At 34.5% G+C, this 16,937-nt stretch overlaps 2 protein-coding genes and 1 long non-coding RNA gene across 3 annotated transcripts; all 3 read right to left on the reverse strand.

Moving 5' to 3' along the window:
• Window positions 1–209: 209 nt before the first annotated feature.
• LOC135129938 (uncharacterized) lies at window positions 210–4,256 on the reverse strand. The gene is made up of 4 exons (XM_064057207.1): window positions 4,101–4,256; window positions 2,751–2,787; window positions 1,424–1,623; window positions 210–305 (listed from the first exon to the last, which is right to left on the reverse strand). The coding sequence occupies exons 1-4, from the start codon at window positions 4,254–4,256 to the stop codon at window positions 210–212; spliced, it is 489 nt and encodes a 162-aa protein (XP_063913277.1).
• A 7,053-nt stretch (window positions 4,257–11,309) lies between these two features.
• On the reverse strand, window positions 11,310–12,427 carry LOC135130618 (uncharacterized). The gene is made up of 4 exons (XR_010280821.1): window positions 12,191–12,427; window positions 11,828–12,138; window positions 11,624–11,773; window positions 11,310–11,571 (listed from the first exon to the last, which is right to left on the reverse strand). It is a non-coding gene; the product is annotated as an uncharacterized LOC135130618 (long non-coding RNA).
• A 1,577-nt stretch (window positions 12,428–14,004) lies between these two features.
• Window positions 14,005–14,795, reverse strand: LOC135129939 (uncharacterized). The gene is made up of 6 exons (XM_064057208.1): window positions 14,691–14,795; window positions 14,569–14,637; window positions 14,446–14,505; window positions 14,333–14,386; window positions 14,213–14,281; window positions 14,005–14,150 (listed from the first exon to the last, which is right to left on the reverse strand). The coding sequence occupies exons 3-6, from the start codon at window positions 14,498–14,500 to the stop codon at window positions 14,005–14,007; spliced, it is 324 nt and encodes a 107-aa protein (XP_063913278.1). The 5' UTR covers window positions 14,501–14,505; window positions 14,569–14,637; window positions 14,691–14,795.
• Window positions 14,796–16,937: the final 2,142 nt, after the last annotated feature.

Below are 16,937 nucleotides of genomic sequence, written 5' to 3' on the forward strand. Positions count from 1 at the left end.
ATTTTAATATTTTCTTTATTGGAGTTTTAACTCCGTTGTTTTCGTATTATAGAACACGTCGATGTCGAGTTCGAGCTACGAGCTAACGTTTTTCCGTACCGACACCGACACCAGTCTGAACATAGGCATGTAACGGCGCGCTATAGAAAGAAAGAGAAAATAGATAAACTGGTGTGAATGTAGGTAAGCGAAGAAAAACACGTCGGAGGTCACCAATGTAGGTAAGCGAAGAAAAAATGTTTGCTGCTCCGGTGCGGAATCGAACCGCACATATCCCGTGCCGGGCAGGTGCCTTGACCACTAGGCTACAAAGCGGTTGATCTTTACTTCGTTTACCCAGTTATTATTGTGCCGCCACAAATGTAAGGCGTTGGATCGCCGGGATTCAGAAGCGGGTGATAATCACTGAATTTAAATGTCACTTATTCCATAAATACAATTAACGAAGACGTAATTAGTAAAACGGCTAAGTAAATGAGAACCGGAATTAACAGCAGAGTGCAAGGAAGCAACGTTATGCTATTTTCAAATAAACGAAGTACAGCCGGTAATTGCAGTGAAGTAATTATAATATTTCTATATGATAAATAAATAAAAAAAGTATGTTTTATAATAAACAACCATTGACAATACATGGATATTTACTTTAATTAAACCAATCATCCTCATTAATCATTATTTTGTCAAAGAATACAAATGCAACATATTTTTGGTTTTTATTATTTTTTAAGAGAAAATTAATGACTTCGCCGCTTATACGTGTTGAATTTATATAAGCTGATAACACAGAGTTAAAACTCCATCCTTGCGTCCCTGGGTCGAAGCACTCTTTTTTTTTAATTTCCGATCTTTGACGAATTAGGCAAGGACAATCGAGTTCTTTCAGAAATCGTTGTCTTAGAATTGTTGTTTTATTCTTTCACTGCCAAATAATGTATGCATTTATTTCACTTGTGTTCAGTAATAGAAAAAAAAAAATTAGCGGCTATCTATTACTTGTTCTTGTTACAGAATAGCTTGCCTTCATTTCATCGACTAAGGTCACTGTACCCTATACGGCCTACCTAAGCTTTGAGAATTTTTTTAAGTTTTGTAAGAACTTGAAATGGAAGAGTAATGGTGGGAGTTGAAAGAGGTTACATTTTTGTAAATAATTTTTAAATTCCAGACATTTTCAAAATTCTAGAGCCCGACGGTACCCGGTTTAATTAAAGTATTGGTATTTCTAAATTTGTATAAGCAGCTCTGGTACAATCTGAGGATAAATTTTAAGGGGAAGTTGTTGTTTACCGTAATTTGTTTTATAACATTTAACTATTTTTCAAAGTTTTCAGAGGAGAGAGGGATGGAGAAAAGTCTTAAAAATATATATGGAAAAGTCTAAAAAATATATATGGAATAGACTTTCAATCATTTTCACTACACTCATTGTTTGAATGTCATCAAGCTCATCATCATCATCATCATCATCATCATCTTCATCTTCTCCTTGTTCACTTGCAGTTTGCTCAAACACAGAGTCTACATCTGATAAATGAACTTCTTCCACCACATTTTCAAAGTCATCAGGTACTTCATTTAAGTACTGTCGCACTTGACGTTCGAAATGGGGTGGAGCACCGTCTTATTGAAACCAAATAGGTTTTGCTGGTAACTCTGGATTTTGGTAATTGGGAAACAATTCTCTAAATCTAGGCACTATACGTTTCCGCAACAGCCTTGAGTATCCCTCAGAATTTAAATTCAGTAGTCTTGTATCTTAAATAACTATTTTCGTAATGCCATTTAAAAACAAAACTAATCTTATGCCTCATTTTATAAGATATGTTTTTCTGTAATTTCGTATCGTTAATTAGCTTTTCTGGGCGGGAAAGTGATTGAACAGCTTTCCTAAATTATATTAACGATACCGAACAGCATTTGCTTACATTTAATAAGCTTACGATGAAAATTTGATTTTCTACTCTTGCTGTAAAAAGTAATGAAAGACACAACGAACACAGTTGGAATGATACAGATTGTACCCGAACTTTAAAAAAGCAAAGCCACCAGAATTTTTCCGTAACCAGGCAGCGTTCTATGAAAACTTAGACGCCAACATCCCCTTTTCCTCGTACGAAGTTTTTTTGATAGTATCAGATCATCAGCCACATTTTGAAGGGCATCATTATTTGCTGCTTCATGTTGTCGAATAATAGAATAAGTTCTCCAAGGGATCTTAATGCAGCATTCTTGACCTCAAAAATTGAAACCTTTTATATAATATGTAATATGGTTTCCAAATTAATGTAATCGCTTCAATATTAGACAATTAGCGAAATTACGTTCCGTACAACGTATTTTACGTTAACGTACACATTCGCCAATAAGAACACCGCATTTTCTATCTTTCCATAGATATAACAGTTTTTTCTACGTTTTGCGTGCTGTACGTTCTACGGAACGTGGTTTCGTATAGCAAAACATTTATTTCCGTTCGTACTACTAGTGTCTATTTAATCGGAAATAATGAGAAAATCGGTAAGAATAAAATTAATTAAAAGGATGAAAAACTACTAACTAACAAATTAATAACGTAACAGAAGAAATTATGGATGTAATTAATTACCAAAGGGCGGACTCCAGCGAGTAGTCCGGCAAACCAGCAGTGCAAACCTAAACCGCTGGTTCGAATAATTAGCCTTCAGTTGACTAATTGTATGGTACAAAAAGGGTTAGTTTTTTCCTTAGATCATATAATAAATACATACCAATACTCAAACTAGAAGCTGTGACTAGACAAGCTATCTGTTGTCGTTTTCTAGTTCAAGGGGAGTAGTGTAATGCGGTTGTTATGTCATTACCACGTCTTCTTTTTATTATATGCATTTCGTCTTCATATGTTTCACTGTCACTTCCATCCTTCTCCCGCCCCAGCGCAAGACATCGCTTTTCTTATAGTTTTTTCTTCTAACTGGACTTTCAAGTTTTTATAAGAAAACCAGATTCAGAGGTTAGAACAAAGAGCCTATTTTGAGTGACGTAAACATGACGTATCAATTTATTGGTGCAAAAAAGTACAATAATTTACTATTCCTTTAGTTATCTACTGTGAATTATTGATCTCAAAATATTACGGATTATTATTTAATAGTTTCTTCTTTTTGAGGTTTGTGTGAGAGTTATTTATTGAAATAAAGAGACAAAAGAACAGTTGATAGACTGTTGGAAAGATTACTAAAATAGTAGTATACACTATTACAATATGTAGGCAACTTGTGATTATACTTTTTGAAACAATATATTAAGCCTAAATATTCCATGTTTAGTAGGACAAAAAAAATCTTTTTAAAAAATATAGTTTATTTTTGTATACATATTATTGATGGCAAAATAATAGGAGTACTATTTTTGAAAATTTTTGTCAGCAACTAGAGGAGTTCATTGCAGCGGATTTTAATCGAGCTTCATGATGAAGACGAATCTTTATTTACACATTTGCAACTAATTTTATGAGCTGCAAACTGTGCAATGACAAAGCATCTTTGCACCATTGTGTCATGGTTTAGCATGATCGTATTGTCAAAAAAATTCGAGGCCTCATATAATAAGGAATTAATCAATACTTTTTTCATTATTTTAGACTTTAATTCGCTTTTATGAACGCGAATCGATTTACAATACTAGGGATAACCAACTTGCCTCTCCGTTTTAACGCTTGTAACAGTGATTTACAGTTTGTTCCTATTAACTACTGGGAACACACTGTACAATTTTTCACGAGCCGAGCAACTTGTTTAGCGACAAATTCCGATATATATTCGACCACATCTTCAATGTATGGCAGACTGGCGAGTATAATGTGCAACGTTTGCTTCTCTTTTTTTTTTGTTTGTTTGTGAACTCACATGTTGGATTTGGGTTGCATTTAAAATAGTAGCATTTCCATTTTCGGCTGCACTTATTTGATGGCGACGTAATAGTCACTTATGTGTCAATTCAAACTGAAAACAGGGTGGGTTATTATTGTGGCCTCCTCGACTCCGCACAACAAAAAATGTTTCTAGGTGTTCCTGACTTAATTTATATGTGACAAGAAAAAACATGTGGCCCTAAATTACCAGGTCTTCTTGCAAGTTTGATACACTTGTCAAACTCACAATAAGCCCCACAAATCCCGTTTTTCTATTTGATACCACCACCGGCCTCATATTTACATCTTTCATGTTTTCTAAATAATCAATGTACTCTAACATTTCTATGTGCTTCTTTATCATTTCATGGTTTGTGCGGTTTAGCCCTTGGCTGAATGCAAATTTCGAATATATTTTTCTCGAATTTAAAATATCAAATACGTTATTTACAACACTGCAAAATTCAGATGTTGCTAACGCGATTTCAAAATCGGGAATGTCTTTGTAAGTACAATTCAAAGCATCTAATACACTTTGGCCGAAGACTTGGACAGCCAATTTCACTTTTTATTTTTCATTCTGAAAATTAATATGTCGTAGCATCAACTTCGCACCTAATCTCAGCCCTTCGTGCTCCTCTAACTTTTGTAGCTTTTCGATGTACATCCATTCTACTTTTTCGCCTTTGGAGTTGGGTGGGTGTGGCATACACTCCAAGGGCTTCTTTAAACGGTGTCCCTATTTGAATGTCATGTATGGCCAGTTTTAATACATTTTGCGTCCAAGATGCTATGTTAGTCTTTCTTGCGTAATTGCAGAGCACGTGGAAAAGAAAATCTGGGTGATGTAATTAACTTTTCCTTACAATCTTTTTCTACTCATGATTATTCCTCTGGTTCTGGAAAATCAGACGAACACTCTCAAAAACATGATTGATTACACTATAATATGTTGGGTGAAATTCAGTTCTAAACGTTTTATATAGATTTCGACATTATTTCCACAATTGTTTTCCAGTCGTCCCGGGCGCCCGGAATGAAACTGACTTCTTCGGCAGCCTCGTTTCATAGGTTTTGCGCCATTTTAAATGAGAACTTTCCATCTAATAATTTCCTATGTTCTTCCATGAAGAAAATCAATCGCGTCTTCTGTTACTTAGACTGCTACACTTCCCTTAAATGTGGGTGACTCGTTCCAACTGAAGTTTTCGCTGTCTTCTATAGTCTTCTTCATCACCAATTAAATCTTCTTGTTCTGCACTAGTTGTCGATCTGGTTGCATTAGTTGCTGTTGATCTTCCATCATTTTTCAAATTATTTTTGTAAAAGGAATGATATAGCGGTGGAACATATTCCAGCAAACTGAGAAGATTTTTGTACTTTGCAAACTTTTATTGGTAAGGCACGGTTATAAAAAGATTTCAAACTACACAACTGAAAAGAAGGACGTCCACCTTGTGGCTGCCCCATTCTACATTTACTGAATTAAAAATCATCGTCTAACGTATGTTTGTATCTAAAACAATATTTTTCATTTCTTAAATAGGCGAACCAGGAAATGTCTCTCCATTTTAAGGATTGACAATCAATATCCTTTTTGGGATTTTTCATCATTTGATAAAAAATAAAAAAGAGTAGAATTTAAAAAAAAAGAACGGCAAGAAAATAAAAGAAAAGTAAAAAAATAAGATTAAAACTACCTATTACAGTAAAAAAATTAAAATTAAAAAAATTAAAATCATAATCTAATAACAACGGTCCACGTCGTCGTCGCCGTAAAAAACGTCGACGCCGTTTGGTAATGTTATCATAGGCTGACCTAAGGGCAGCTCACCTGGGCCAACCTCGAAGGAAACGGGCCCGGGTGGAACTCCGGGGATCGGATCTAGGAAGACTGACGATAAACTGCAAAAAAAAAACAACACATAAGAAAGAACTACAAGTTTAGAAAATCAGGGAAGAAGAAAGAAACAAAGGGAGTAGGGAGAAATGCAAAAAGATCACTTACCCTCTAAACATCTGCCTTCGGGCCGAACAGCCCCTGATTCCATCATGTCTCGCCCTCCTGACGATTCGCCACCTGCAAACAAAAAAATTAATTGAAGGTTATTTCAGCAGAACATTTCTGGCCCCTGAAGTACAATAAAACGTGCATCTATTTCGGAAAATTATAATTTGATTTTGCGAATTTTATTGTTTAATGAAAGGCCTATAAAGGTCAATGTTCAGAGTAATCAAAAAATCTAATGTATCAACATCACCCGTGCTGGTATTATATTCTTTGATTACTTCTGGCCTTCTTATTTGGACATATTCTTTGGGCGCTTTGTCCCATCTCTTACAATTGTCCTCAGTCCCTATTCCCATATAGTTTGACGCCATAACAACAGGCTTTTTGTCAAACCATTTGGTCATAATTATACCGTCATCACTTAGAAATTACTATACTGAACCAAATCCTTGTTTTTGCATAACGCTGTCCAATGAAAGTGGCAGATTGGCAAATCTATTTACACGCGCTGAACAAGTGGCATATATTCCTCTATTTTTTAAAAGATGTAAAACCCAGTAGATACAGAAGAAGTTATCAAAATATAATTGATAATTTATATCTTTTATGCGCTCGCTAAGTTTCCTACAACCGCTGCACTGTGTCCTAAAATTGAGACGTGTGTTGAATGCAATTCTGTTATCGACCGTTGGTATATGACAAAATCAAACATTTGACCACTCCTGTCACACAGAGCATAAATTTTCACCCCCAAGGCTTCGGCTTATTTATCACATATTGTTTGACCTTTAAAAGGAACCATTTGGTCATCAGTGGAAAGCTGTGCTTCTAGAGGAAGGTCTAACTTTCCAAAATCTATGTTGGTCATCTACCCTTTCCTCGATGTTTACAAAATGTCGATTTTGGCGAAGAGAGTAGAACCTATTTAGAGGCATGGAAACGCTAATTTGGGCAATTTTTAGTTTTGAGTCCCAATAAAATTTGATTCTTGGATAATGTAAGTTACCCATGAGTACATGTATTCCCACAAATATTTTTATTTCTTCAGTGGTGGTAAGAACGAAGCGCTTTCCCTGCTGGACGGCATAGAGATTTGTGAAATCAACCATTGCTTGGTAGAAATCGTCCGTAAAATATTTACAGAAGAAACTGTATGGACTCTATGGACTCTCAAAATCTATCGCTGCTGGTTTATGGTCTTCGTGTGACTCAACATTTCGTGTCACAGAGAAAATATTTGTTTTCCACCGAATATCTTTTTTAAGGTGCCTCATTATTATTTTGAAGAAAGTCCTTCATTTTGATGCACTTCAATCTTCCATGTGATGAAGTACTGGACCTGGGTTCTTTAGGTTCTGGCGCTTCTGGTTCAAATTTCTCGATTTCTGACTCGACTTCATCATCTATAATACTCTCGTTATACAACAATTTTGTACTACATATCATGTAAAGAATCAGCAATCCATAATCATCGGAATCATTCGACAGAACTTCAATGTCTAACACGTTTGCAGCAAGTTCCGCAAACTCTCCAGAGATCAAAAACTTACATTTTTACTCATTTTGGATCTAAAAATCCGCAAATATTGGAACATTGAAAAACAGGTGCATAAGTGAGGTTATGACTTTACCTGTATTGTTGTATCCAATCACTCACACTGTCCTCAAATAGGGGCGTTATTTTAATTATACAGAACGCTCAACGGTTTCAACTAATTTGATTAAAAAAATATTCTTCTAAATGACCCACTTCTGCATATAACACAAAAATTTATAACACTGACACGACTCATTTCGCTTGTAAAGAAAATAAGTTTTGAGGACCCGGGTGGGTTAGGTAGCATCGCGCTTGCCTGCCACACCTTGGGTCGTGGGTTCGATTCCCGCCCTGCTCTGGGTGTTGTGTATGTCCCCCGTTACCCTGTAATTGGGCCTCCGGCCTGTTGGGTAACGTTAACCAATAAAAAAAAAAGTTTCAGTGGATGCAAAGGCCGTGTCAAGATGGTTTGAAACTGTAATTGAAATACGACTTTTGCTTTTAGTAGTAACTAGTGATGCCCACAATGCCAGCAGAAGATCGATTCTAAGAATCAATTTTTTTTGTTTCGGGCGATTCTTAACAATCGATTTTTCTGAGAAAAAAAGATCGATTCGTAAAAATCGATTTTTTAAAATTTGTTTTATAATATTGACGTGTTTAACGAACTTCATATTTTAATATGAAGTTTCTTTTAAAAAAATACCACCTGATTAGTTGCTTTTATAATATTTATTTAGCAAAAAATAAAAAGTAAATTTCCTATACTAAACATAACAAAAATAAATTTTATATTCTTAAACATGAACAAAAATAAATTTTATATTCTTAAACATAACAAAAATAAATTTTATATTCTATAATAATTTTGTATAGAATTAAGTAACAAATGATTTTCAACTTAGAGCTTGCACGTTTCAATTATTTAAATGCCACTCGTCTTCCTCTAGAGATCCTAAAAAAAGAAGAGCGGAGAGTCTTTTACTTGCAAGTCTATTTCTCAGTTCACTTAAATTAATACCCGCTTTGCTGAAAAGTCTTTCAGACGGCACTGATGTGGCTAAAATACTTAAGTGTTTCAAAGCAATTTTTGATAAATATGGATATACATGTTTGACCGAAGTCCAAAACTTGATAGGATCTTCTGTTCTTGAACTTAAGGTTTGGTTTAAATAGTTTTTTAATTCAGAAGGTATACCTGAATTGTTACAAACTCCTTCATTTTGTTTAATGGATAATTTGTCATGAACCGCCCATAAATTTAATCCAGTACTGGTCATGTCAGTAAGTTTTTCTTGGTTTTTGTCATAATTTCGTGGTGACACTGACACTGAGTCATTTTTTTTGTGTTCATCAATTAAAACTTTTATTCTTGCAACTGCTGCTGTATCTGCTAATGGATTTTCAAAGTGTATGCGTTTAAATCTTGGGTCGAGTATAGTAGAAACTGACAGCAAATTATTTTTTTCCACGCTGGAATTATCCGAATAAAACCTTCTCGCTACCTCCTCTTTTAACTTATTCAAAATTTGTTTGACAACGTTAGTGCTAACTTCTACTTTATCTAAAGTAAGCTTTAGACAGTGTACTATTGGTATAACCTTACTTGAAGTGACATAACTTTGTCCTGACATTTCGACAGTCATGGCTTCAAAGGGAGCTAAAACCAATAGCAAGTCTTTCAAAATTGCAATGTTTTCTTGATCAATCATTTTAATATTTTGATTGTCAAAAAGGATAATGCTAATCAATGGTGCAAGCTTCAAAAATCGTTTCAACATGTAGTATGTCGAATTCCACCTAGTACTTATATCTTGAATAAGTTTCAGACAAGAACCTTCTGTTTTCCCATTCTGTATTTGATATGTTCGAAGTTTTTGGGCCGCATCATGACTTGTTTTAAAAAACGTAACAATAGCCTTCACTGAAGAAATAATATTATTGACATCTTTCAAACTGTTGGTAACAATTAAGGGGTCTATTTTGTAATTTATCGCTCCAGAACGATCTCGTTCCCAAACGATAATCGTTAGAAGCAATCGTAAAATCAGTTTAACGAGATTGTACAAATTTCCAATTTTATAAACACTATCGTAATCGTAAAGTTTTGAAATCGTTAGCGGAACGATGAATCTAATGTTTTTAAAATCGGTAGTATTTAAATTTGTGTAGCGTCTAGATTACGTTGTTCTCTGTTGTGACATTTGACATTTGTTTTGCTACTGATTGAAGTTTGGACAAATTTGTGAACTTATAACATGTAAGTAAACAATAATTATAAAAGAAAAACATCAAAATAATCACACTAACACGAAATTTAGTTTATAATACGTTCACGGGAGCAATGGAAAAGGACCCAGCGTATTACCCAACAGCAACATGAGTTGTATGTGGAGGAGTTAGAAGGTAATGTAGATTTTAGGGCCCAAAAGTTCGTAGCGGACAAGCCAGATCTTTTAGAAAAGATATGGGAAGGGTTGGTAGCAAAACTAAATTCTGTGGGAGGACCACAAAAAAGTGTTCAGCAGTTCAGAGAGGTATGTGTAATTAATTAATCGCCCGAACACTCTTTTTAAAAATGTGTACTTTACTATAATTTATCGTACAACTATTAGCAATTATTCTGCTTACATCAACACTTTGTTTAAGACAAAGTGAACATCTTGTTTAGTCATGACCAATCAATTATGAGAACTGAGATGTTTAATCTTTATAAATACTGTTACACAATAAACCATAACCTCTGTGTTTTTTAGTACATCAAGAATATAACATAGGGCACTCTAATTACAATGTACTGCCTGGTAAGTAAACGTCACTGTGTGTTCCAGAGATTTGTAGATTGGAAATTCAATGTTTGAAAGAAGGCCAGAAATTTAAGACTATATGAAAGAGGAACTGTTTAATAATTTCATTATGTTGTAAAAAAAATAATAAATACATTATTGAAAATGCTGTATTATTAAATTATTTCTTGTGATATGCCATTCATGTAGTAAATTGTGTTCTTCATATTCAAGTTCTTCATTATTATCGTTCTCCTTGTCATAGACAATATTGGTCTCGTCATTTTCGATATTTCTTATGCGTAAGATGTGTGAAATAACACATGAGTATATAATTTTTCCTGCAACTTCTGGTGAATAATACAGAACTCTGCGGTAGTATTTCTGGAAATGTGTCTCTCGCCGCTCCCCATTACAGTTGGTAGGTCTTCCTAAAGATTTCTTCTCGAACGATCAAGGGGTCGTTTACATCTCTTAAGACCCGAGACAAATTTCTCATTCTGTCTGCAGTAAAAAAAATATATAATAAGTTATCAATCTAATCCAAACATACATTAATTTCTTACATTTATCTTCTGTACCCATATTTGCACCAAAACGTTCCTCTTCATTGTATAAATACTTTTCTAACGTGTTCTGACACTTCTAACGGTGAGCTGAAACCTATCGTTCCGGAACGATGACATTCTAACGATACGATCGCTATGTAACGAGACGATAGATGTTACAAAATCGCTATCAGTCCCAAAATCGTTATGGGAAGGATTATCGTAAGTTAACGATGCTCTAGCGAGATCGTTAAGAGTTACAAAATAGACCTCTAAATTGGTAGTATGCGCAAAACATGGTAAATGTTTCTTACTACCAAAAAATTCATGCACAGCTTTCACCATATTTCCTGCATTGTCTGTAATAACTGCTGTTATTTTATCTTTAGAAATATTCCATTCGTGACAACAATGTAGTAAAGTAGTTCCAATATAATCGTATGTATGCTTGTTTTCTAATAAAAATACTCCTATTGTAATTGATTTTAGTTCTGTTTCTTGAAGATAATGAACAGTTAGTCCCAAAAAACTTCGATTATTCAAACTATCAGTCCATGCGTCAGTTGTTAGACAAAAATTATCCACCAACTTGAATTTGTCTTTAATTTTGGAACTTAAAACTGTATATTTTTCATCAACTTGTCTTGTAATTGTAGAACGCCCTGGAGCCTTATATAGTGGTAAAGCGACCTTTTTGAAATATTGAAATCCTTTACGTTCTGTGAAAGATAAGGGAAGGTGATCAACTGTGATCATATAAATCAAAGCATTGGTTATTTTAGCATTCATTCTTCCACCTAGCAAAAAGAATTTCATACAAAAAAATATTTTTCAGTAATTGGAACTTACCTGAAAATGAATTTATTTCATCGAAAGCTGATACTATGTCATTTTGTTTGAACTTAAGGGTAGATTTTTCGAAACTGGGCAATGCATCTATTTCACTAAGATCAGTAAGATCACAGAGAGTTACTGTTGTTGCTTCTGATAAATTTGTCTCTAAAAGTTTAATGGAATATGTAATTAGGTATTTCTCTGCATTAACCAACTTACCGCTCTTTTCGACATCATTGTGTAGTGATGATGTAGAAACATCATTCTGTAGTGACGATGTAGTAGTCTGGGTCTGATCTTGATCCTCTTTTGAACCTTTGTTATTTATCACTTTTAGACGTTTTTGACTCTTGTTTTGTGCCAATCCCATATTTAAAAATTCTGAATGTTTACGTTTCAGGTGGTTTCGTAAATTTGTAGTATTGTTATGATGCTTGTAAACATTGCTACATATTTTGCACCTTGATGAAATTGCAGTAAATTTCGTGAAATAGCATTTTACGTCAATGTGCGACTCTGACATTTCTAATCTAAAAGTAAACAAAATGCCGAACAACTTTTATAACCAAATTACAAACCTACTGTTAATGGTCAATAGTGTTAATCTTGTTTTCCAAATCCAAAGCACAATATTCACCACATATTTACATTAACGTAGAACCAGTATTCTAAATCACTTCTAAACTATGATGTATAATCACCGGATTACCCTACCGCCCTACATGCAGAATGCAGATGACTATTGACTACATGTACATGTACATCGCAATTCTTCGGTTTTTACTTTTTTGTCCTATTCACACCACGACTTAAACAAAGATGTGCTTTGCACTACAAATACATCAAATAAAGACAACGAACTCCCACTAGAAATAAATATAAGTAGAAAATGCTAGAAACTATTTGGCGCGTACATTGGCACATTTTGCCATTCTCACCTTTATGTACATCGAAATTAGGGGTGGTAATTCGATCAAATCAAACGTTTTAACGTTAACGTTCAAGTTCAGAAAAATGTTCGTATTCGCAGTAGATACCAACCGTTAATTCTAAAATTGCAAAAGTTACTAAGATGATTGTTTGAGCTGTGGTTTGAGTAAAAAAATGATTTCTTTCCACAATTTAAAAAAGCATCGATTTTCACTCAAAAAAAATCGATCCCCAGAGAATCGTGCAGATCAAATAATCGATTCATAATCGATCATTTTGTTAAAAATATAATCGAATATCGAAGAATCGAATCGAGAATGGGCATCACTAGTAGTAACCGAAACATGGCAGCAAGTGAACCAGATGAAAACGAACCTGTACCCAGATGTGGACAATATGAATAAACCCTATTAAAACATTCGTAGTTTCATTTAAGTACTTATAAAATACATGTCCTCAAGTGAGGACGGTGTGAGCGAAAGGGTTAATTCTGTTATTTGGTCTCATTAGAGTACCTTCCTCTTGTGATTCACTAATAACTTCGTCTTCGTCAGCTGCCAGCTCTTCATCTATAGCAACTTGCTTTCCATCGACAATGGAAATTATTTCTTGTAATAATGTTCCTCTTCTGCTGCGCTGTTCCTCTGTCCCAGTTTTTGTTTTTAATTCATTCGTTCTGTACTTTTTAACTAGACACAGAACTCTTTCTCGGCACGGCAATTTTAACGAAAACTTTAACCAAGAACCGGCATTTCAGTGTCGAAAATTTGGTTAAGTATACTCTGGTTAACTAACCATTATTTCTCTTAAGTTGGTGTCGTAATTGGTCTACCAGTTGAAAAGAGCATGTGCCAGGATATATTCTTTCATATTTTGGTGGTCGTGTAGGCGTTTTTATAACCTCACTTTTGCTTTACTTACATTTTTCTTGTGACAGTGTTGTTTGTTTTGGAGTGAATTATAGGAAAATGAATGAAAAGAATGGCAAATATATATTCTTCTAGCGATAGTGACTCAGACGAGGAGCAAGTTATTAATTTTGTTGTGCACTTGGGACGTGTTCGTAAAGTTCCCAGAATACAGATTCGCAAGGATCATTTTAATTATTGGGACGACCAAGAATTTTATTGTAGATTCAGACTTTCGAAAGAATCTGTAACAAATTTGTTACATTCAATTGATGATGTGATTAAGCATCCCATAAACTGGTATAAAATATACGATTTTAAACTAATATTAGATGTTTAATGAATTTATTTCAGGAATCATGCTCTTACATCAATGGAAATGTTGTTAATTACACTTAGATTTTTTGCAACAGGCAGTTTCTTAATTGTGATTGGAGATTTTGGCACTGTTCACAAGAGTACGGTGGGAAAAGCAATAAACAGAGTGAGTGAAAGACGCAAGTTGTCATAAAAATTGTCTTCAGGATGTCGCAGTTTTTGCTCCTGTTGCTCCTGCAATTAGTTCTTCATTATTGCATGAATTTCCTGTTTTTGCTTGTGGTCTTCTTCAAGTAACTTTTTTTTGAAAACTGAGTTGTTCCTTTTCTCGTCGGCAAGCTGACACCATTTGTAATTAGTAAGATTTCCACCCACTCTTATTTTACCTGCGGAGAGTACATTTTATTTTCAAAGTTACTTGTTACTATTATTAATTATGTCAAATCACCTTTCTTTGAAACATGTAGTGGTTTCGAGGGAAGCTTTTTTAACATCCTTGGAGTGTATTGTGACCAGTCTGAAAAAAAATAACCATGTGTTTAATGTTTAACAATACTTTATATCTTACCTAATTCATTTTCCTGCGTATCCCCCGGTTGTGCAACTACGTCTTCTTCTAAAACTAAAAATAAAATATATATTATAATTTTAATAACAATTAATTTATTACTTTGCACTTACCTAATTGTGATGAAGAGGCACTGTTTTCTGTGAAGAAACTGTTTGACGTCCCCATATTCTCTACAAAAAAGGTGTTATTATGAAATTTACAAGTATGTATATATTTTTTGTAGGTATAGGTACATTCATTTTCAATCTCTGGGACAATTGAATCCTCAATTTCATTTCTGTTTGTTATTTCTACATCTAAAACTTAAGAATCAATTACAACCATGTTGTTGTTATTTTAATAAGTGATAACTTACCATCATTATCACACACCGCTGGTAAACCTGTCAATCTGTCTCCCAAAATTTCGCGGACAGTTGCGTCTACTGACGACTCTGTTGGGCCTTTGGAGGGACCACCGCCAGTGCCTCGTGCGTATTTTTTATCGTAGCAAAATTGCGAACTGCGGTTTTTTTTAAATTTGTCCATTTCTCTTTTAGATTCCTGGACGTTCGAGGCACGGTACCAGAAATGGCATTAAATTTTTCTGCCAACTTCTCCCAGGCTATCCCCTTTTGCTTATTATTGATGATTCCAGTTTCTTTGCACTCGATCACCTTCTTGTTTTGTCTAACCAAATCTACAAGTAGGCAAATTTCTTGTGTTTCAAAATTTTTTGATCTAACTCGTTCACTGTTCATTCTGTAGCTTTTATTATATACTTAATAGAGAAAAAAACCACAACAACAGGCACGCGGTACACGAGAAAACGAGGTTAGAACGGTGATTAATAACAAGAACAGAGAGTATGCGTGTCAAAACTGGTCTTCAAAATGTCTCCCAAAATTTCGCGGACAGTGGCGTCTACTGCGCATGTGTTAACCAAAAAAATAATGGTTAAACCACCTCTCGCTGGGCTGGGTTAGGTAACCAAGAAATTTAACCGTCAAATATTCTTAACCCCACACTGAAATACACTTAACCAAAACTTTTTTTGGTTAACTATAATTTCTTGGTTTAACCAACAACTGAAATACCATACATATTGTCCTGTCATCGCGGTGTCCCAGCAGCCTTGGTATCGTTTTTCCATCGTGGCAATATCCTGATGGAAGCGCTCCCCATGTTCTTCACTAACATCGTCTAGGTGGTCCTTAAAAAAGTCTAGATGTGAATCTAGAAAGTGGACATTAAGGGACATTCGACATCCAGTTTTCTACTATGTTCTTGTAATTTTCGCTTTTGTGGTTCCCGAAAAAACCTTGCACTACCGCTCTAAATGATTGCCAGGCATTTTTTTCCTTAGCAGAAATCTTATTTTCCAATTCTTAGGAAGCCAACATTTGTTTTTGGAAATAGTGCTCGGATATATCTAATTACTTCCGATGAGGGATCTAAAGTCTTGACAAATTGCTTGACAAGTTCCAATTTTATACGAAGTGACGGTTACTCATGTGTAGCTACCCTTGTACCCGATAAAAATAATTATGATTTTGTTTTAAATGAATTTTTTTATTTTGGAAAATAGCGTATGTTATTTTTTTGTTAAAATATCCTCCTGAGATGTTAGTGTTCTACAGCTGTAAGGGCATTTAAGTTCAACAAGGTCGTTAGAACTAATAAGGTCGTCTGGACTCACTCCAAGGTAATGTGCTTGTTCATCGATATAAAATCCAGATGGTTCTAGAGATTACCCCAGGTATTCAGAAAACTGTGATTGCTATGAGTTTGTGTTCAATTCCATAAGAAGTGCTTTTTGACGAAAAGCTTTGAAGGAAGTTTTTATTGTTTTACCTGGATTTGTTGTAGGCTTCAGTTTACAAGTTTTGCCGAACATAGAAATGGTAATCCTTTTTCTAATATGTCTTCTTTAATTTTCTTCAGTGATCTAATAAACACGTTTGTTCTTGTTGTTAGTTCGTCAGCATCTGAAATTTCTTCGACGTGCCCATAGTCTTCGTCTGCCCCAGCAACAACTTGCTTCTTATTTGCTTTTTTGGTTTTCTGAAATAGCTGTATTCTGTAGTTTAATTTCATTTTCCTTTCAATAAACTTTTTTGTGTGGAAACCGGGACTTTTATCAGCGATTGCTTTGTGCAAAACTGATTAACACGCAACCTCTGTATTGTAGCGAATACTAGCCGTTTGGCACCTCATTTTATACCATCCTCACTTTGAAAAGTATTTTTCCTCCGATAAACTTAGTAACGACGCTGTTATATGGTTTCGCGGAATTGTTTGTCATATTTTTGATCAAACTTTTACTATTGTATATAAGGTTGTTAGCATTATACAACCCACATTGTTTTAAAGTCGGAACTTGATTAAATTCATTTGGTTTAACATCTTTGCAAAAGTAATTATCACATTTATGTTCACCAAAAACGTGAAAAACACTATGTTTTTTGTCGTTTTTGAAATTATTCACTTGGTCTTGAAATGAAACCTCGTGAGATCTTCTACATCTGAACGCGCTGTTTTTCAGAGATTGTCGAAGAAAAGGTGTGATGGGAAACCCTTTGGAACTAAATTTTTTGTTGCTAGATTTTTTAAATTAGTACAAT

The sequence above is a fragment of the Zophobas morio genome, unplaced genomic scaffold (genome assembly GCF_036711695.1).
Source record: "Zophobas morio isolate AGI-343-1 ecotype UQ-CSIRO unplaced genomic scaffold, CSIRO_AGI_Zmor_V1 ptg000017l, whole genome shotgun sequence".
In the NCBI taxonomy this organism is placed as follows: domain Eukaryota; kingdom Metazoa; phylum Arthropoda; class Insecta; order Coleoptera; family Tenebrionidae; genus Zophobas; species Zophobas morio.